The 22,852-nt window shown below is 40.6% G+C and overlaps 1 protein-coding gene across 1 annotated transcript in view; it reads right to left on the reverse strand.

Annotated features, from left to right (window-relative positions):
- The window catches only part of SVEP1 (sushi, von Willebrand factor type A, EGF and pentraxin domain containing 1), a 201,310-nt gene that overhangs the window by 51,544 nt on the left and 126,914 nt on the right, over positions 1-22,852 (reverse strand). Inside the window, exons 28-36 of the mRNA XM_042963841.1 lie at positions 22,672-22,796; positions 21,459-21,582; positions 20,087-20,257; positions 18,920-19,093; positions 17,786-17,905; positions 15,968-16,144; positions 15,657-15,741; positions 14,586-14,777; positions 13,466-13,633 (exon numbers count right to left, since the gene is read on the reverse strand). Coding sequence (XP_042819775.1) covers positions 13,466-13,633; positions 14,586-14,777; positions 15,657-15,741; positions 15,968-16,144; positions 17,786-17,905; positions 18,920-19,093; positions 20,087-20,257; positions 21,459-21,582; positions 22,672-22,796 — 1,336 coding nt within the window. The remainder of the gene's footprint in view (positions 1-13,465; positions 13,634-14,585; positions 14,778-15,656; positions 15,742-15,967; positions 16,145-17,785; positions 17,906-18,919; positions 19,094-20,086; positions 20,258-21,458; positions 21,583-22,671; positions 22,797-22,852) is intronic.

Below are 22,852 nucleotides of genomic sequence, written 5' to 3' on the forward strand. Positions count from 1 at the left end.
ACACCTTTCTATACAGGTCCTCTCAGGCAAGAGAAACAAAAGCAAAAATAAATTATTGGGACTACATCAAAATAAAAGCTTCTGCATAGTGAAGGAAACAGTCAACAAAACCAAAATGCAACCTACGGAATGAGAGACGATATTTGCAAATGACATACCCAGTATAGGGTTAGTATCCAAAATATATAAAGAACTTATATAACTCAACACCCAAAAGCAAATAATCCAATTAAAAATGAGCAGAAGACATGAACAGACATTTCTCCAAAGAAGACATACAGATGGCCAACAGACACATGAAAAGATACTCAAAAATCAGGAATTACAAATCAGGGGAATACAAATCAAAACCACAATGCTTTATCACCTGACACCTGTGAGAATGGCTAAAACTAACAATACAGGAAATAACAGGTGTTGGCAAGGATGCAGAGAAAGAGGAACCCTCTTACACTGTTGGTGGCAATGAAAACTGGTATAAGTCATTGTGGGATAGGGTATGGAGGTTCCTAAAAAAGTTAAAAATAGGGGCCCTTGGGTGGCTCAGTTCGTTAAGTGTCTGACTCGTGATTTTAGCTCAGGTCATGATCTCACAGTTTGTGAGTTTGAGCCCTGCATTGGGCTTTGCACTGACAGTGCAGAGCCTGCTTGGGATTCTCTCTCTCCCTCTCTGTGCCCCTACCCTGCTCATGCTCTCTCTCTCTCTCTCATAATAAATAAACTTTAAAAAAAGTTAAAAATAGAACTACCATATGATCGAGCAATCACACTACTGGGTATTTACCTAAAGGGTACAAAAATACTAATTTGAAGGGATACATGCACCCTGATATTTATAGCAGCATTATCAACAATAGGCAAATTATGGAAAAAGCCCAAATGTCCATTGACTGATGAATGGATACAATGTATAAAATGATGTGGTGTGTGTGTGTGTGTGTGTGTGTGTGTGTGTGTGTGTGTGTGTGTGGTGGAATATTACTCAGCCTTAAAAATAAAATCTTACCATTTGCAATGACGTGGACGGAACTAGAGTGTATTCTGTTAAGTGAAATAAGTCAGAGAAAAACAAATACCATATGATTTCACTCATACATGGAATTTAAGAAACTAAACAAATGAACATGGGGAGAAAAAAAGAGAGGAAAACCAAGAGACAAGACTTTTAACTATAGAGCACAAACTGCTGGTTACCAGAGGGTAGGTGAGCAGGGGGATGGATGAAATAGGTGATGGGGATTAAGGAGGGCACTTGTTGTGATAAGCACTGGGTGTTGTACATTAAATGTCAAATCACTAAATTCTACACCTGAAACTAAACTTACACATTATGTATGTTAACTAACTGGAATTTAAATAAAAACTTGGAAAGACAAAAAATAATATTTACTGCTTGAATATTGAACTTACTGATCAAATGATGCTCCTTTAAGATATAGAAATATATCTTCATATTAACATTAATGCTTGTTTAAGTAAGGGAAGTGGACTTACAATTTTGGCTATTTAAAAAAACTCTAAAAATTGTTGCACATTTCTTTAAAAATAAGAATGACTCAGTTTAAATTTAGAACATCATCTGTCTACAGATGGTTTTAGTTGGTTGATTTTATCACTAGTCTTTGAAACAAAAACTCTAATGAACCATATGTGGCCCACACATAATTCATGCATTTACTCATATTCAATGATATTTAAAGCAGCAATTATAATTTCAGTCCGCAATGTTTCCTAAACCCTCAACCAACCAAGCGTTAGCGTTTGGAGCTGTGTTCCACATACGGCTCTGCTATTCAACCAGTATGAATCAACTTTGCTTAATAACTCTCAGTCTTTCTTTCTGCCTTTAACATATTTTCCCATAGATGATGACAGATTAATGATTTGCAAAACCTTAAATTATTCTCAAGGGCTCTCTCAACAAAGTGGAACACAGTATCATGATACACAGTATTAGAATAATTATAATGGAGTCATCCTTATTTTTTAAAAAATTTTCTTAATGTTTATTCATTTTTGAGAGACAGAGAAAGAGAGAGCATGAGTGGGGGAGGGGGCAGAGAGAGAGGGAGACACAGAATCCAAAGCAGGTTCCAGGCTCCGAGCCGTCAGCACAGAGCCTGTGAGATCATGACCTGAGCTCAAGTCAGACCCTTAACCAACTGAGCCACACAGGCACCCCTGGAGTCATCCTGATCTTGATTCTTTCTTTTGAAGAGAAAGATACAGAGTTTTAAAGGAATGTCTGGGGCACCTGGGTGGCTCAGTCAGTTGAGTGTCCGACTCCTGATTTCAGCTCAGGTCATGAGTTCACAGTTTCTGGGATCAAGCCCCACGTCAGGCTCTGCACTGAAAGTACAGAGCCTGCTTGGGATTCTCTTTCTCCCTCTCCTTCTGTACACCCCCGCCTCAAAAATAAATAAATAAAAAATATAAAGGAACGTCTAACACCTGATCAGTCCGTCATTTTGCTACTAATGAAGGATAAAAGGACTAAAATAATTTGGCAATTAACATAATCCTTTTTAGACATACAAATTTCTTCATTTTACAGATGAGTTAATGGTGGTTCCACAGGTTGAAAGAACCTGTCTGGAGTCACACAGCCGCAAGCAGCAGAGTTAAAAATCTGCCTTTGATTTACTAGATTCTAACACTTATACATTTTCCATGACATTGTTCTGTTTCCCTTCCTTTTTCTTTTTAAAATGAGGCAGATCACAATTTGCAGGTGTCCCATGGAAACTGCATTGCAGTGTCACTAGTACAAATTATTTGACCCACCCTTCAGCACAGATTCTCAAGTCATTAGTTAGCAAACATTTCCCCTGAGGTCCCTTTTAGTTTTATGAGGGATCTGCTATGATAGAGAGCTTTGAATCCCTTCGCCCTCGCTGTCAAGATTCATGAAATCTGTAGGAAACAAGGATCAAGGAGAAAAAGGCACAGCATCAGCAGAGATGTGAGCATCAACCTTGCTTACGGCCACATATCATGCTGTGGACAGAAGTGGTCTGGAAACACTCATAGATGTCTCTAACAACTAAGCACAGGGTCTGCTACATTTCATGGCGATCGATAAGCTCTGCTCTTTCTATTAGAAATCAAACTTAGTAAGTTTTCAGATGGCTTCTGTCTAGAAGGATACAGGAAAGTATCCAAAGACAATATGTAAAGGCATAATGTTTTTAAAAAATCCATTATCCCAGGTTTGAGTGCCCAGATTTCACTGTTTCTATGTTGAATGTGCTCTGAGTAGAAATTCCATTTGTAGAGGCTCCTGAAGTTTTGTATTTTCATAGCACAATTTACATCCTTTGTGCACTTTGAACCGTGCATCATTATTTTCACGGGTCCCTTGATGCTCCTAGCATCAGTTGATTGGCAGAAGTTCACAGACGTCACCTGAGACATCCCTGATTTATTAGGATCCACCGTGCCATCTATAAAATGCTTCCTTTATTTCATGGGACCAGCTACTCTGAGGCAGAAGCATCTGCCTCCAGAACCTTCCTTATTCTTCGAAGCCTCTTAAGGATACAAAAAATTGTGTGTAGCAGTTTGGCAGCACTTTGTAAGGCCTCTGACCCCTGATCTTCAGGAAAATCTCCACCAACGACTCCTCCCTAACGAAAAATCACAGCAAAGCTCTTCTGTAAAGTAGTGGAAGATTACCACCAAATAAATATATGATGAATAAATGAATTTAAACAATGCATTTTCAACACTACCCATAATTTCCTGGAACCTACAATATCTCTTTCTCTGACCTAAGATCTTAGCTTTTCTTTATTACTCTCAATCAGCATTTAGTCCTTCATTAAAGAATTCTTAAGGACCATGCTATGCGCTAGAGTCACTTCCTTAGTACACAATGCAAAGCTAATGCATTTGCTTGTTTTATGCATCTGTGTCCATCCTGTATTCCTTACCCCATCCACTGCCTGGCGTACTGTAGGCCCCTTCACACCTAGAGAAGTTGCTTAAAGGAGAAACGATTGATTCTACCTGAAGAATGGAAAGAGGAGGAAAGCCTTCCCTATTGAAATGGCTTTTGAGAGGAATCATCAGAGAAGACGAGCAGAAAAGGAGTCACTCAAGGCTGAAAAGTAACATGAACAAAGGGTTAGGAGTATGGTATGGGTGGGGCATTCTGGAAACTTACAAATAGTTAGGAATGGCATATGAACACCTGAAGAAGGAAGTGGGGATCACTAGGATCTTGTGTGTTGCGGCAGGTGCAAGTGAACAGGATATGGTTTTTTGACAGTGTCTTTCCCAAGGATACTCAGGTTTTGGCAGACAAAATGTTGCTAGAGCAGAAAGATACTGAAGTGGTGTATTACCTGGATGACCCAAAGAGCACTGATTCATAGAAATAAGCAAGTTGGGAGTTTCATATCTTGTGAATGCCATCAAACTCTGTCCTCAGTCCCTATGGTCCATCAGTTTCCAAGAAACACATAACAGTAGGGTGGGGGATAAGGATTTTTATAGTCCAGTTCTACTAATGTTTCTAATTACAAGTATAAGACTCAACAAAGATAAGAGGCAAAGGTCCTGCACATACACAGTAAAGTAAACCTGCACAAATGGCCGGCTTGATGACGGCCAATATGAGTCTTTAGTGTTTCACTGAATGTAAGTTGAATGAGTCAATGGTGACAACCTTAAAGGATGACTGATTTCTAGAAGCGCATTTATTTAGAAAGAGAAGAGAAATGAAATAAATTTTTATCTTTGTAGGTATGTGTCAGCCTCTCGATTTGGCATTTTTATCTCTGTTATGTTCTAATTTGCACGTGTCAGTGTGCATTATGGCTTTGGGTACCAAGATTGAAAATGGACTGCAGACCTACAAAATAGGCTCAGAGAGTGACTCTGAGAGGAACAGGCTTGTAATCACATCCATTTAAGAGGAACAAGTGCAGACTGGAGGCTGAGTTGGCTGAAATGTCTGTCTCTCGGCACCAGAGTAAGGGATCCTTTCTCAGTCAGGAGATGTGTGAAGGGCTGGGATCTTTTCCTGAAGCCTCCCCATTAGCTCTAATGATCCCTTTGCAGGAGAACCTCAGGACCAAGCTATGAATACTCGAAGGTGCGAAAAAATTTATACTGAGTAGTTTCAAGAAGTGAAACCAAAGCTGGTACTTGAGACCAGATAAAATATTCAATAAAGATGGAGATTGAGGTTTATTAAAAAAAAACAAACAAACTCTTCCGGGGCACCTGGGTGGCTCAGTCAGTTAAGTGTCTGACTCTTGATTTGAGCTGAAGTCATGATCTCACAGTCGTGAGACTGAGCCCTGCATGGGGCTGTGCGCTGACAGCATGAAGCTTGCTTGAGATTCTCTCTCCCTCTCCCTCCGCCCCTCCACTGCTCACACGCACCGTCTCTTTGAAAACAAAATAAAAACAAAAAGATGATCTTCAAAATATGTCAGGTAGTCTTTCAAGATGCTAAAGAAGGATATATTTTCCAAATGACAAAAGAAAATAGGAGTTGTTAACTATTGGCTAGATTGAATTATAATTGGTCTCTGATCCGACTGCTGCATTCCTTCCTTATGTTTGGAGTCTGAAGGTGTGTTATGATTTCTGGGGAACATATTTCACCTGCTCATTTGTTTAAAAGAATCATTTAAAAAACAAACAGTTTTGTACAGATGATGACACACACCCTATTTTGGCCAGCAAAGCAGGAAAACTGGAATTGGCACAAATCTCAAGTGCTGGAATATTTAATATTCTGTGACATATTGTATTCTCATTCAAGAGACATTGGGGACACTATTACAGACCCTCATTTAAAAATCAGGGCCTATACGGGGCGCCTGGGTGGCGCAGTCGGTTAAGCGTCCGACTTCAGCCAGGTCACGATCTCGCGGTCTGTGGGTTCGAGCCCCGCGTCGGGCTCTGGGCTGATGGCTCGGAGCCTGGAGCCTGTTTCCGATTCTGTGTCTCCCTCTCTCTCTGCCCCTCCCCTATTCATGCTCTGTCTCTCTCTGTCCCAAAAATAAATAAAAAACGTTGAAAAAAAAATTAAAAAAAAAATCAGGGCCTATGTATTATATAACAAATTGTTTTACTCTGTAATTCCAAGGAAAAATGACCCACTGGTATTACAGTGATGTCATAGAAGGGAATACTCCAGGATGCATTTGCTGTAATTCATTAGCATCTTTCTGGAATAATGTTGAAAAATTCTTTGAAAATGGGCAGAGTAGTCTTCAGATGCAATTTTCAGTGATTTGATTCACACACTGAGTGGAAGCCTACTAAGGGAGCATGTGTGAAGCTTTATGAGAGACCTCCCCAGTGGATTATTAGCTCTTCTCTTTTTAAAAGAAGAACCTTAAAAGAGCCTTAAAATAGCAGCATACTAGATATGTAAAGAGCCGCAATTTAATAAGAACGATAGAAAGTATAAATTTCCATCAGCAGTTAATTCTGTTTTCAATTAAAAATGATCAAAATTTTTATCTTAGTATATTCAGTAATTGAATTTAAAAATCTATATAATTAAAGACGAGCCAAAGGGAAACATTCTATTAGGATTTTAGGATATCAATGACTCTTCTTTCCCTCTGAGCTTCTTATCAAAAGAACAGACACATAAGGATGAAAAGGAAAATGAGAGACAAGTTACCATTTTATTAACTTGGGCAGACAGCTGAACACTTGCAGCCCAGTATTTTGATAAAAGGTGAATTTTAAAGACCAATTTTAGGGCAGGAGGCAGAAATCCACTTCTTGCTTCTTTCTTTCCCTGACACTCATCTTACCACTCCTGTCTCCTAAAGTATCGGCTCTTCCATCTAGAGTTGAGAGCGGTTCACTCCCCCTTATTTCAAGGAAAGGTCTGTACAAAGGACAACGTCAATATGAGAAGAAACAACGCTGAGACTGAAGCAAGAATGTGTGTATGTGGACTCACTAAGCAGGCCTGGGTGGCTCACTAAGCAGGCCTGGGTGCCCTGTGTGCAGGGCAGTGGGAGTTGAGGCAGCTGGAGAAAGAAAGAGGCTCTAATCCTCATACCAAGCCAACAGTATCTTGGGAAGCAGAAAGAGACCGCCAAACAGGCCCATCGCCCAAAAGCCATCACTTGCACACAGTGATGCCATCCTGGAAGACACAGTGCATGCTGGCCTATGCCAATCAGTTCCTTGGGGGAAGAAACACAAAAGGAATGGACAGACAGAACTTCTACTTCTGGCCATGCCACAGTCTGAAACCTTCCCTCTGCCATATTTGATGGAATATAACAAAAGTTATTATGCACATGCCAGAAATAAGGAGGGAACTAACAGAGAAGTAAGCCTGTGACCGGATGCTGCAATTGCCATGGATTGGGCAGGGAAGGGAAGAAGAGGTGGTAGGAAATATAACTTTGGAGTTGAAACAGGGGAGCAGCCAAGTATCGGACATGGATCTTTGTCCTACAAGGACATTCATTGAAAGGACATTCACTAGAAAAATTCCACCTAGAGGCCCAGTGAGAGGAAAAGTGAGATCTCTGTATTTGTTGGGGCCCTGGGTGGGTAAAGAAAAAGTCCCTGCTAAGGTAGTAGTCCCTGGGTCTCATCTCACGTGGATTTGATGTCAGAATTTATACTATTTACTTTATACGGAAAGCCTTCAAATTTGTAAATTAAGGTAAAATTGGGTTCTTATCTGGTGATATCCCCTGGGTTCCTGATAGAAAAAATAATCCACATACTTAAACCATAAGGGATTGTCATGGAGAAAACAAGTTTTGCTTACTCTAAGGACACAATATGAAATTACAAAACATACATGATCATGTTTTTCATCATGAATCAGTCAGCAGGCAGAACAAACAGCGAGATTAGAGTACCAACAAATTGAGACAGTAAAAAAAGTTCTAACATTAAAAAATTATATGAAATAAGTATGTTGAAATAATAATAAAAAAGACACAAAATCCTTTCAAAAAAGGAAAAGATATTTAAAAAGAAAAGATATTAAAAAGTTATTCAAAAAGAAATATTTGAAAAATAAACAAATATAAATTCTAGAAGCAAGAATATATAAAGTACATTTTTAAAAAAATTGATGGACTCATTTAAAAGCAGATTACAGATAGTAGAAACTGTAAACTAGATGATATATGTGAGAAAATTACCCAAATTGCAGCCCAAGTTTATAAACAGATGGAAAATGTGACAGACTAATAAACACGGAGAGAGAAAGGAAAGGTCCAATACATAAGGCTTAAAGAAACAGAGCAAAGCGAAAGTGAAGAGGAGGGAATATTTGAAGTTAAGATAGCTGAGAATATTCCAAAATTGGTGAAAGATGTGAATTTTCAGAGGTAAGAAGTACAATGAGTCCTGAACAAGATGAATGACAATATAACACATTTTTAGTCATATCATAAGGAAATACTAAAACAACAAAGACATATTAAAAATAAAAAAGCCAAAGGGGAAAGATATTACTTATAGTGGAACAACAATTCATTCAGAATTTCTCGATCTCCGCACTACTGACATTTTGGGCTGGACACTTCTGGGTTGTGGGCTGCTGGTCTATGCGTTATAGGCTGTTTAGCAGCATCCCTAGACTCTATCCATGAGAGCTAGGAGCACCTTCCCCTCAACTGTGACATCCAAAAAAAGTCTCCAGACGTTGCCAAATGTTCCTGGTGGGCAACACTGCCTCTGGTTAAGAACCCCAAGCAGACTGATGATGGAATCCTCAATAGCAACATTAGCAGCCATAAGGCAATGGAATAATATTTTCAAAAATGTCTTAGGAAGAAAACTATTAGTGTAGACTCGTATACCCAGCTAAACTGTAATTCAAGAGCAAAGGTAAAGTACTATTATTTTTAGACAAAGATTGTAGAACATACGTTTGGTGAAAAAAAAAAAACATAAAGGATATACTTTAGGAAGTGGAAATATTAAACCCAGAATTAAGGAATGGGATGCAAAGAGCAATGGTGATGAAGAGATTAATAAATGTGAGTAAACCTAAATAAGCGCTGACTATATTAAAAAATTACTAATTTGGAAAGTTGTAAAAAAAGGGAAATAAAATATAGTGATGGGACGTTTAAGATGAGAGGGGCGTCAGAAGTTATTCATGCTTTCCAAGATCTTTGAGTTGTTCAGAAGAAAGGCAAAGATATTCAGTATGACCTCAGGGTGGGGATGATTCCTTAAATTTGACAAACACACACACACACACACACACACAAATATAAAGTAAACAACTGATAGATATCAAATAATATCTCCTAAGGTTTAAAATATGCATATTTCATGACACAACACTAATTCTTGGTGTCTGAGCCAGAAACAGTCTCACTCATATGTACCAAGAAACAGGTGCATCTGATATTTACTTCAGAATGGTTACATCAGCAAATAAAGTGGAAACAAATTAACCTTCTACCAGTAGAGAAATGGGTGACCTACAGATAGTTCATTCTTCCAAGGGAATACCTTATAGTAGTCAAGATGAATTCTGTTAATTTACACGTATCAATAGAGAAGAGTGTAAAACACGTGGTAAGCAAAACTCAAGCTTCAAAAAGACACTTAAGAGTACTAAGAGTCCTATTCAGAAATTGAAAGACATAAATCAATAGAACATTGTTTATGGAGACATACATATGGAATAAGGGGAAAATGAACATTTGTTACTTCGGGGAGAATGGGAAAGTGATGAGGACGGCTTCTCGTTACATTTGAGGTACTTTACTGTATTATTTTTACTTCATACTGTATTTCTTTCATGAAAAGAAAGCTATTATAACTATGGCAAAAAAATTAATATGTACTTGTCTCTCAAGAATGGATGCCCAGTAACTTTAAATACAGATTAATGACTTTTTGTGGTTTTCTGTATATTTCAAATGTCTCATTGGCCATTTGGCCAGACAAAAGAGGAGTACGAAGGCTTTCTTTCTATCTGGCCCTCCCTGTAGCATCCCAAAGAGGAGGGAGGGTATGCAAAGGGGCATCAATGTTCTTCCTCTCGCCTAAACTTTTGCTTTCAGAAAAAAAATGAAAGCTATCTCTTAATAGTTTTTGATGTTTTTCATTTAGAACAAAATGTAGATGGGCAGTGATGTGTGACTGCGGGTACTTTCTATTAATTTGATTAACTATTTAAGATAGTTGCCCCCTAAATTATTAAAATGTTATCACTGTATACAGCAATAATGGTGACAGAGAAAATAAAACAGCCATTTTTACACATCGCACTTCATGCATGTTTAAAGCACTTTCTTAAAACTGTTCTCAGGCCTTCTAACAGCTATGTGCTTTAGGTGGGTAGATTCGGTTTCCATCTTTTCAATGGGATGAAACCTCCCACAGAGCGTCCACTTGCCTAAACCAGGAGGAATATGTAAGATAATGTGGCCCAATACCTTCATGTTTTAACTATAAAGCTGGAATACTATTTATTCTGCCAAACTTTCATTGTTGTAGAAGGGGGCACATGAGATAATTCATGTGAAAGTCCTCTGAGGAATGTAAACCCTCTATGAATGTGTGGATTTGTTGTAATTTTTATTACTGCCTAGAGTACTTTTAATAAAATCCTTTTGTATAATATATAGACTTAACATTAGGCAGACTCAGAACTCTTGTGACATATTTTAGGTGAATTATTCGTAAAGAAAAGAAGAAAAATGTTAATTTGCATCTACAGAGTGATCTTTAATATGTAAAAATATTTGTAGACAAAATTCTGGGAAGAAATACAGTAATTACTACCATTTACCTTTGGGTAATTAAATTTTTTTTGATGTTTATTTATTATTTTTTAGAGAGACAGAGACAGAGCGTGAATGGAGGAGGGGCAGAGAGAGAGAAAGAGAGACAGAGAGAGACAGAGAGAGAGAGGCAGAATTCAAAGCAGTCTCCAGGCTCTGAGCTGTCAGCACAGAGCCCAATGTAGGGCTCAAACCCACGAACTGTGAGATCATGACCTGAGCTAAAGTCTGGTGCTTAACTGAGTGAGCCACCCAGGCATCCCTATTTTTGGGTAATTTTTTAAAATATATTTTTTGAAGATAAAAAGCTTCTGCACAGCAAAGGAAACCACCAAGAAAACTAAAAGGCAACCAACGGAATGGGAAAAGATATTTGCAAATGACATATCGGACAAAGGGCTAGTATCCAAAATCTATAAAGAGCTCACCAAACTCCACACCCGAAAAACAAATAACCCAGTGAAGAAATGGGCAGAAAACATGAATAGACACTTCTCTAAAGAAGACATCCGAATGGCCAACAGGCACATGAAAAGATGTTCAACGTCGCTCCTTATCAGGGAAATACAAATCAAAACCACACTCAGATATCACCTCACGCCAGTCAGAGTGGCCAAAATGAACAAATCAGGAGACTATAGATGCTGGCGAGGATGTGGAGAAACGGGAACCCTCTTGCACTGTTGGTGGGAATGCAAATTGGTGCAGCCGCTCTGGAAAGCAGTGTGGAGGTTCCTCAGAAAGTTAAAAATAGACCTACCCTATGACCCAGCAATAGCACTGCTAGGAATTTACCCAAGGGATACAGGAATGCTGATGCATAGGGGCACTTGTACCCCAATGTTCATAGCAGCACTCTCAACAATAGCCAAATTGTGGAAAGAGCCTAAATGTCCATCAACTGATGAATGGATAAAGAAATTGTGGTTTATATACACAATGGAGTACTACAGGGCAATGAGAAAGAACGAAATATGGCCCTTTGTAGCAACGTGGATGGAACTGGAGAGTGTTATGCTAAGTGAAATAAGCCATACAGAGAAAGACAGATACCATATGTTTTCACTCTTATGTGGATCCTGAGAAACTTAACAGAAACCCATGGGGGAGGGGAAGGAAAAAAAAAAAGAGGTTAGAGTGGGAGAGAGCCAAAGCATAAGAGACTCTTAAAAACTGAGAACAAACTGAGGGTTGATGGGGGATGGGAGGGAGGGGAGGGTGGGTGATGGGTATTGAGAAGGGCACCTTTTGGGATGAGCACTGGGTGTTGTATGGAAACCAATTTGACAATAAATTTCATATATTGAAAAAAAAAAGAAAAGAAAAAAAGAAAATATATTTTTTACTTAAGAAGGTGTCCAGGTTTGGGATCTCAATCGGCTATTCAAGTGTTTGACTCTCAGGAGCTTTTTGCAAAAAAAAAAATTGTCGCCACCTGCTGGCAGTCCTGTATTCTCGGGACTGTCTTCAACCCAGGTGAAATGAACTTCAGCTTCTATGGTAGAATAGAAACTTCACTGTCATTTGTGCTCCAGTCATAATAATGGCAAGGTTTGTTGAATTAAGTTTTTTTTTCTTTTTTTCTTTTAATTGAAAAATTTTTAATGTTTATTTTTTATTTTGAGAGAGACAGAGTGTGAGCAGGGGAAGGGCAGAGAGAGGGAGACACAGAATCTGAAGCAGGCTCCAGGTTCTGAGCTGTCAGCACAGAGCCTGACATGGGGCTCGAACCCACAGACAGATCATGACCTGAGCCCAAGTCGGATGCCTAACCAGCTGAACCATCCAGGTGACCCTTTTTTGTTTTTTGTTTTTTCTGCTTAGGCTAGGCATGATACCATTTTATTCCTCACAGTATCCATAAGAAGTGTGAGACTTTAATGAGATTATTTTTATGTAGGACAATTGAAGCCCAGAGCTTTTCCCCAAAGCCACACAGTGAATGACAGAGCTGAGATGCAAATCCAGAAAGCAGCAACTCTTCTGCTGTTGCTGCTTCCAACTGTGTGAAAAACACCTGCTGTAAATCTGGAGCGTGAAAGCACTATTAACGGTGAAAATATTTCTTGAAGAAGCAAGGGGGGAAGCAAGCAATGAAATGCATGTCAGAGGAGCCGGGATTCTCCTTCACTTGCTTGTTGCCTGCCTGAGACCTTAAGCAGACCACCCTCCCAGAGTGAGCCCCCCCTTTCTCTGCACTTCCACAGTTTTTGGAGGATCATATGAAACAGTGAGTGTGAAAGCTCTTTGTAACCTGCTTCCTCGTTTTTCAAAATTTATCTCTGAATGAAACGAGATCATTAAAAATATAAAAACCTGAACTTTATTATCTTTTGTCCCTGTGGACATGTCACCTTTCTGTTGTGACTTAAAGTCTTGCCTTCAGGTTTGCAGAAGATAAATATGCAACTGCCTATTTAAATGTGTTTTTCTCATCTCTAAGAAAGGTATAAAGATATTTTCCACTGCACTGCCCAATATCCATTATTCAAGGCCTAATTTGATAAATTACTCTAATTCCAGGAAAACACTGTTCCCACAGGAGAATATGCTCCCTTTCTGCTGTCAGGAAAAACAAGAGCATAAAACTCTCTGTGGCTTTGGCTGCCAAGAAATTTAATTTAGTGTCCAATGGAGCCCATCTCCACAGTTGGGGGTGCGTCTGCTCCCTCGAGGCTCCCAATGTTTCTTTCCCTCATAGGGTTACTCACCCTTCTTTGCAAGTGTAAGTGACAGTGTTCCCAAAAGTGAAGTTGCTCCCAGTGATGACAGCATCTTTGATTGCCGGCGGCTCTCCACAGACGACAAGATGGCAGGTAGGTGGCGCTCTGTCCCAGCTGCCTGATGCCGAGCATTCAATGACAGAAGGGCCCTGTAAGCTACAGGAAAGAATGATGCCACCTCTTTCATTGGCTATTATTCACTGCTATGGAGAGGATTACATAAAAGCAGGGGAAACCCGAGCAGGCTCCAGGGTGTTTATAATAATGAATGAGCTTAGGGTCTCGCTGCAAAATAAAATGTGCTCACTGGTGGTGGCGTAGGGCACTCCAGACCTCACAAATAGGTTACCGGGATGAGAAGGGGTTAATGGGCTGGTTGGGATCCAGCAGTAACTGAGGCAGACACTCAGGAAGTCATGGTAACTGAAGTCAACGGGCATGAGCCCGGGCACCTGAACGTGCGTTGCTCACGACTCTGACCTCTGGTCTTCCTTTGATTTACAAACCTTACATCCCAAGGGCGTGGCTTACCCACCTTTGCTTGCCAACCTGATTCTGACTGTCTGTATCCTTCTACTTTCTGTTCACTGGATATGTTTCACTTCAGATCCTGTTGGCCAAGTTTATGACTACAACCTCTCTCTATTGTCCCTTCTGTTTGAACATACGCACATACATCCCCTCACACACCATTAATCAAATCAACCTCTTACAGTATTAAGAACCCGGGCCCTTACCTTGACATGTTTTTTGGAACATTCCATGCAATGTTGCGTATAAGCGTGGTAAGTTATTTACCACCACCCCCTCCCCCAAAATCCAGATATTGTGTTTTGCTTCGCAAACGCTTTTTGCTTTTATGTTTAATGACTGAATGCTTATAGTAACTGACCTAGAGCTCCCAGAGTCAAAGTTAGGTGGAATATTTTTCTAGGCATTCCTAGCACTACAAACTAGTCTTCAGGAAGCATACAAATTTGAGGCGATCTTTTACATTTAGAAATTTGTATTTAGAGTCAGCTAGTCATATACAAATGAAATCTACTGAGTGAATAACGAGTAACAGGGTATTATTATAGGCAGCTTGGCTGGTGTCTGCGGACGTTACCTGTATCCACTCTCACACGAATATGACGCAGTAGAAAGGTAGGTAAGCCCGCTCAAAATATATTTCCCATTATTTATGTTTTCGGGGCTAGAACACTTGACCAGTTCACACACAGGAAGAGAATGACTCCAAGAACCGCTAGCAAGACAGGATGATTCTCTAGCACCATCCAGAGTATATCCTTTATTACACCTGAAGAAGATAAAGGAAAATTACTGAATATACTTTGCTTTATTTTGCATCATCTTATGAGCACCAGAACCTTTCAAAATATTGAGGATTTACACTTCACAATTTATTGGAGGAGTTCTTTTTTTTTCCCTACTGAAATAATGCTTTGAAATTATTTTTTTTTTAAGGTTGAATATTGTACATCTTCCCCCAGGGACCCTGCTGAGTGATAAGTAGAAAAATAAAGAATTTGGCTTGCCTCCAGTTTGTGCCATGGAGTAGTAGCTGCAAACAGACAATTCCTAATTTGAGAATGGTCTGGTTTAGCACAAGTGCCTGAGATATTGGGTCTGGAGACAAAACTCCAGCTTATAACCAAGAATATTCATCAGCTTACATGGCCTTCCTCTATGACATCCATTCTCAGAACACCTCAAGGAGATGCTGGGGACAAGAATAGGTGACTGGTCAAGGGATTTAAGGGTTCTAGATAGGACTACCCATTAGGTTATTAAATTAGATTTCTTTATACTAGACATAATGAAATTAATTCCATATTAATTCAAAAACATCCTCTGGGATTCTTTTTCTCCCTTTCTTTCAGCACTATATCGCAGCCAGCATGTCATCAACAATGTATACAATGTAGTTTAAACAAAATTTTTTAGTGTTTATTTCATTTTGAGAGAGACAGAGAGACAGAGCATACGCACAGGAGGGGCAGAGAGGAGATGACACAGAATCTGAAGCAGGCTCCAGGCTCTGAGCTGTCAGCACAGAGTCTGACACAGGGCTCGAACTCATGAACTGCAAGATCAAGACCTGGGCCGAAGTCGGACACTCAACTGATTGAGCCACCCAGGTGCCCCCTACAATGTAGTTTTAATCTTACGCACTTACTGATATGTTACTTTACTGCCATAGGTAAATGCTGAGCCATCAAAGCCTCCGTTTTCTGGAATAGCTGGTACACCACAGGAAACAGCTTAAAGGTGGAAAAACAAAGAAGGTACTGTTTTTCTTTGCTAGTGTGTACAAAAATCTCTAAAAGCTCCAGGGCAGCTCTAGGTTATCTTGTCACGTTTAAAGATGAACCTGATAGTTGGGCTTTAAATACGAAGAATATTGATACACTTAACACGTGACATTTCTACACTTTAAATCTCTAGTGCTGCCCAATGCCACGAACATGGTGAATTTACTACACATACCTTCACAATATGGTATCAGATGACTCCATTCTCCAGAGCCCAGACATGTGATTTTGGTCACTCCCATCAGCTGATATCCTTCCTCACACGAGAATGTGACTTCGGCGCCCACTGTATAAGTCTCACCATAAGAGTGGCCATTTTCTGGATCTCCCGGAGCCTTACATTTTATAGGTTCTTGAAAGGAAGAACAAGTTTTTGTGGGGAAATAAGTGGTGTTCACACAACCACGCAAGGTCTCACAGCAAAAGAGTTTCACTACCATTAAAGTACCAGTTAAATTTTTTGGAAAAAAACTTTTGAAGGGAGATGCATGGAGGTCTGGGATATGCCGGACATTAGACCAGAACGTTTTTGTTTGTTTTTTCAGAGAGAGAGAGAGAGAGAGAGAGAGAGAGAGAGAGCTAATAAGTGAATGGGGGAGGGGAGGGGCAGAGAGAGAGAGAAAGATTCTTAAGCAGGCCCCACATGGAGCCCAATGCGGGGCTTGATCCCACAACCCTGGAATCATGACCTGAGCCGTAATCAAGAGTTGGACGCTCAACCAACTGAGCCACCTAGGCAAACCCACAGAACATATATTTAATAGGCATTTAAACAACAATATTTTGGAACATCAATGACTAACAAAAATATACAAAATTGATCTGGCTGCAAAGGGAGTTATTTGTTGGGGAAGTAGCGGTGGTACCAAGGCATTTATTAGAAGAACGTTAGCTCCTCCTACCTCGTCCAACCTCATACCTACTTTTTAAAAAAAAAATTTTTTTTTCAACGTTTTTTATTTATTTTTGGGACAGAGAGAGACAGAGCATGAACGGGGGAGGGGCAGAGAGAGAGGGAGACACAGAATCGGAAACAGGCTCCAGGCTCCGAGCCATCAGCCCAGAGCCTGACGCGGGGCTCGAACTCACGGACCGCGAGATCGTGACCTGGCTGAAGTCGGACGCTTAACCGACTGCGCCACCCAGGCGCCCCTCATACCTACGTTTTAAGCACAACTGACTTTCTCTCAAATTGATGTAAAGGCAATACCTAAGCATATTTGAGGAAAGTTCTCAAACTCCCTTTCCAAACAGGCTATGGATCAGAGACCCCTCCTACGTACAAATTTGAGGTTGGTCACCTCTTCTAGGGAGAGAAATAAGTTAAAGGGATATTTGGGGCTAGAGTTGGATAGGAGTAAATATAATACTCAAATTCTCAAAAGGGGAAGACACATTGATTCAATCTTTCTAAAGGTTATTATGGCTATGTAAGTCAAGGACTTTAAAGCCTCTGAGAAAGTAAATGCCATTATAAGACTTGATTTTGAGAATTCCTCTTCACTTCCTGTTTTACTATTTTCTGGGAGTTGCTCTCTCTCAATAAATGTAGAAAGACATCAGTGGGTTGAGGGATGGGCTTGTTTTATCAAAGTTACCACAAAATACAGAGATGTGATAAGGCAAGATGTCCCTTTTTTCCAACAATATAATTCTGTGTGGCTGAGGCAGAGGAAAGATACCGATGGCAAAGTATCTTCTTTGCTCCGATTGAGGCTTTAGAGGCCAGATTATAGTCCTAAATCCCCTCTATTATTCTCATACCATGCAGATATTGCTTCAATATTCTGGTGATACAGTTGGCTTTTGTGTTTCAGAGACTGGGAAGCTGGGCATAGCACAGCGCTAAGGTAAAGCTCCTTTAGTCGTTACTTATGTGTCTTTTTAAAGATGGTTTATCTTCTCCACCTGTCCTTTGAACTTGAAAATAGTGTTGTGTTTTTAAAAAACATAAAAAATTAATAATCCTCCCAATTACACACGTACTAGTTACCTGCACAGTTTTTGCCATCTCCTGTGTAGGGTGGGATACAGGAGCAAATGTAGGATCCGTTTGTATTCAGGCAGGAAGCAAACTCACTGCAATCTGACCCAACTGCACATTCATCGACATCTAAAATGAAGACAGCTTACAGGTAGTGAAGTTGATTGATTTTTCTTATGTATTAAGCATTTTTTTATATTTAAATCATTACATATCGCTTAACATATAACACCGTATATATTTTCAAAAAATTTAAATACAGTAATAATGATCACATTGCAGTTACGCAATCAAAGCTATGATTTCCAAACTACTCTACAATCCAGCAATTGCACTATTAGGCATTTACCCAGAGGATACAAAAATACAGATTTGAAGGGGTGCATGCACCTCAACATTGATAGCAGCATTATCAACAACAGTCAAACTGGAGAAGGCCCAAATGTCTATCAACTGATAAATGGATAAAGAAGAAGTGGTTTATATATACAATGGGGTATCACTCAGCCATCAGAATGAAATCTTGCCATTTGCAATGACATGGATGGAGCTAGAATGCAGCAGGCTAAGTGAAATAAGTCAATCAGAGAAAGACAAATACCATATTATTTCACTCATATATGGAATTTAAGAAACAAAAATGATGGGTATATGGGAAGGGGGAAAAAGAGAAGAGAGCGAAACAAACCCCAAGAGACACTTAATGATAGAGAACAAACTACGGGTTGATGGAGGGAGGCGGGTGGGGGGTGGGCTAGATGGGTGATGGGTACGAAGGAGGGCACTTGTTGGGATGAGCACTGGGTGTTGTATGTAAGTGATGAATCACTGAATTCTCCTCCTGAAACCAATATTGCACTGTATGTTAATTACATACAGTAAAAAAAACCTATTTCCCCAGTTTGTAGGTGGGTAAGTAGAAGAACAGAGAGATAAAAATAGTCTTGATGTTGAGCCTGGTAACAATTTAAAACATTTTTGGCACCTCTAGGGACAGCTGCTTGGTCACTATGGCTTGTCCAGGGTGTCTTGGGATGAGATGAAGTTAACAAAGGAATGTCACAAGAGAGCCTCAGGGATTTGGGGTGACTCTCTCATGGAGCTGGAATAAACGCACACAGTACTTGCCAAGATTTATCTCACCGAGGCATGATGGTGAAATGCCATTCCAGCTCCCATTATCTGTACAGAACATCCTCGAATCACCCAACAAATAGTAGCCATTGTTGCACTGGTAGGTCACTGTGCTGCCAGCATGGAAGTCCTCGGCTGAATAAAAGCCATTCTCCAACGGGGGTGGCACCCCACAGCTAATGCCTGCCACGTGACCAGGAAGAACAGAACTACGTTAGGAGAAACATGCTCAAAGGACATTCTGTTTATATTAAACTAGTAGTTCAGTTAAGCATGACTTTTTCATGGCACACAAACATAGACGGAGAGTCTGCTAGGAGGGGGAGCAGGCAGCAGACATGCCCGTGCCCTCGGCATCTAGCGTGCTCTCTGGCTCAGAGTGGGCATGCACTTCATTCGTTAGGAAGAAATATTCACGAAGATCCTACTAGACACTGCCAGAGGCGCTAACGTTGCAGTAACGAACCGGAGATAAACTCCTGCCCTGTGGAGCTTACTATCTAGTGGGAGTAGAGAAACAAGCCACAGATAAATATGTAAGTCAGTGAGAATAGATACTATGGAGAAATTTTGCTGATCACCCTACCTAAAGCAGCAGTCTGCCTCCACCCAATCCCTCACTTTGTATTTCCCTGCCTTGCTTCATTTTTCTCCATAGTCCTTACTTACTTGTGGCCCTTGTTGTTCTTATTTATTATAACTTAAAAAATATTTGTTATTTTCTGTCTCTCCTACTCCAATGGAAACTCCATGAAAGAGACTTTCTTCCAATGCTGCATCCCTAGAACATAGACCTGTGTCTAGCACATGGTAGGTGCTTTAAAATTGCTGAATAAAGAAATGAATGGACGCACCCAACTCAAGGGATCTTTTCCTATTTCCCACCCGGCCATAACCCGTCCCCCTTTGGACTCCAGGTCGCAGATCTGTCTTTCCCTCCCAACCAGTTCCCTGCTGCACCTGGGGTACAGCCACAGGTGGTGTCTCTTTGGATTTCCACCACCCATTTCCCTCATGGTGGCCAGCACAGTTCGTCACACGAAGGAACTATTCAATGAACATTTGCTGTATTTGCTACTGTGGTGCACCAGGCTTTTATGCAGCATTCCTGAAACATTTCTTATGGTCCAACATCTTTCAAGAGCTACTAAAATGCCTTCAACAAAGGCAGCTCACGTTCACAGTGGGGGAGTGGCTGTGTCCATTGTCCTTGATTCAGACAGTACTGCACAGGGTTCCCGACCATCTGGAAGCCTGGATCACAGAACAGACTGATTTTGGAGCCTGGCTTTAAGTCTGTTGATACAGTTCGCAGATGAGGTACCGCTCCTTCTAAAGATGGACAATCTGACGGCAAAGAACAAAGGCGCAGAGCTCGTCAGCGACATTGTAACAGCATCGCTAGGTCAAGAGTTTCAAATCATGTGTTGTGCAGCATCCAAAGGCCACTCCACTGACACTAAAACAAGGTAACACGTGACCAGATCACTGACAAGCAAATTTACTCAAAAAAATTATTTGAGTCAACTACTTGTCCTCTTTCAGCAGAGATCAGCTGAACATTTTTAAAAAAAAATTTTTTAATGTTTATTTTTGAGAGAGAAAGACAGAGGGAAGAGAGAAAGAGAGTGGGAGAGGGGCAGAGAGAGAGGGAGACACAGAATCCAAAGCAGGCTCCAGGCTCTGAGCTGCCAGCACAGAGCCTGACACGGGGCTCAAACTCATGGACGGTGAGATCTTGACCTGAGCAGAAGTCGGACGTTAACCAACTGAGCTACCCAGGCTCCCCACTGAGTATTTTTTTTGAAAGGAAGAAGTGGTATTTTAGGAATATTAATGAAATCTATCAAAACCCACAAATTCTAAGACATCTTTTTTTTAATGTTTATTTTTGAGAGAGAGAGAGTGTGTGTGTGAGCAGGGGAGGGGCAGAGAGAGGGAGGCACAGAATCTGAAGCAGGCTGCAGGCTCTGAGCGGTTAGCACAGTGCCCGACATGGGCCCCAAACCCACAAACTGTGAAATCATGACCTGAGCTGAAGTCGGACACTTGACCAACTGAGCCACCCAGGTGCCCCAATTCTAGGACATCTTTAGGAACTTCTTTACATACACTGAATTTTACAATCATTGAGACTTTGATTATTCAGTGTATGGGTTATAATGTCCGTTGCTTTACTCCTTGTGCTAGACGGCTGCTAGGAAGTATGGAGTCAAGAGAGTACCCCATCTCAAACAGGAGGACAGGACTTTGGTGGCATTTCAAAAATTAACTGTATCCCTCCTCTCGTCCTATTTTCCTCATCTTCTTTTACTATTGTCCAAGTTTCCTCCATGATGAATTTGGTACTCTCTTATACAGCATGTATTTAAGAATTAAAAAATGAATCCTTTGGATAAAGGTTAGAGTGAAGACGAATTCGTAGTTAAACAACAGACTGACAGGCACATACTATTTGACCAACATGGAATTTTGAATTGTCTCCTTTTGTCATAAAGTCTCGGGAGTGGTCAAGGGATGGCAGTGTAGAGAAGAAAGAAATTCTAACCAGAACAGAATATGCTCTTGGAATCGATCTTCACTTTCCCCACAATTCCAGACAGGAAATCAGCCCAGGCTAACACATTTCCTTTACGGAGTTCCTCTGGGCATGAGGTTGCCAGTGACTTCACCTGAAAGTTTAAACACACGTCTTTAGATCAACCTTACTTGTCTCAATGTGACAGAGTTATTATGTCTTAATTTAGTCCTACTGAAAACATTCACAGATTTTAGCGGGGAGGGTAAAGGGAAGGAGGCTTTTGTACAGTATGATTTCAGGGGTAACAGGTAAGCCTCTTCCCTCCCTCTCTCTCCTCCATCCCATCATTCCTTCTCCCAAATATGTCAGTTGCCAGAAATCCTGAAATTCTACACATAGAATTTCTCGTGTAAAGCTTCACAGTTTGTGGAAGCATTGTAGAGGTTCCCCATTCCTCATCCTCCTGTTTTCTGTCTCTGATTGAGAGGCAGGTAAACTGAGGTCTAGGCAAGTTCTGCCACTGTAATAAGGGCAGACATTTATGAAGCCCTTGCTCTGTGCCAAACAAGACCATGACTGTATACGCCGTGTTGTGTTCGATCCTGACGAAACTCTACTATGTACTATGCTATTCACTCATCTTTCACAGATAAGGAAACTGAAGCTTGCTTGTTCATCTTTCACAGATGTGGAAAACTGAAGCTCAGAGAGATGGGGTAACACGTTCAAAATAATCACTACACGTCTGTGGTAGAACTGGGATTTGAACCCAGGCTTTTGGACTCCAGACTCCCACTCCTTGCCACTTCGAGTTTACTCCAGGCTTTTGGACTCTAGCTCATCTGTTAATCTCTATGCATGATCTTGTGCCAGCCCTCAATTTCTGCAACAGAGGAATTTGAAGCAGTATTCTCTACAATTTTGAAAGCGCCGAATCCTGACCACTAGACCACCAGGGGGTGTCCCTACAGTCCTGGAATTACAAGGCATCCTAAAATAATCATGTCTAATAAAACTTAAAAAACATCACCGAGAAACCAAAAAGGGGATTCGCTGAAGGTCACTGTAGATAACCTCTGCCTGGCTTAGTCTACGACCGTAGTAGCATCAAATGATCTCGGTGGTCAAGTTTGAAAACCCAGAGGTTGCAATAAGATATGGCATCATTAGTCTGTTCACAGTTGTACTAGGTTTGTACCTTTGTATCTCATTACTGTCATACACTGAAAATGCAATTGACCTGCTGTGGAGACAGGACATAGTCCCAGAGGTTCAGCTGGCTTATGGAGCCCACAAAAGACTCAGCTGGGTTGAATCCCTCTCCTTTTTTGTCTTGCTCTTGCCCAAGCACTAATGCACCACCACCTAAAGAGACAAGAGAAATAGGGAGGAAAATTGACCTTAATGTCTGTTAGTCTTGA

The sequence above is a fragment of the Panthera tigris genome, chromosome D4 (assembly GCF_018350195.1).
Source record: "Panthera tigris isolate Pti1 chromosome D4, P.tigris_Pti1_mat1.1, whole genome shotgun sequence".
Classification (NCBI taxonomy): Eukaryota; Metazoa; Chordata; class Mammalia; order Carnivora; family Felidae; genus Panthera; species Panthera tigris.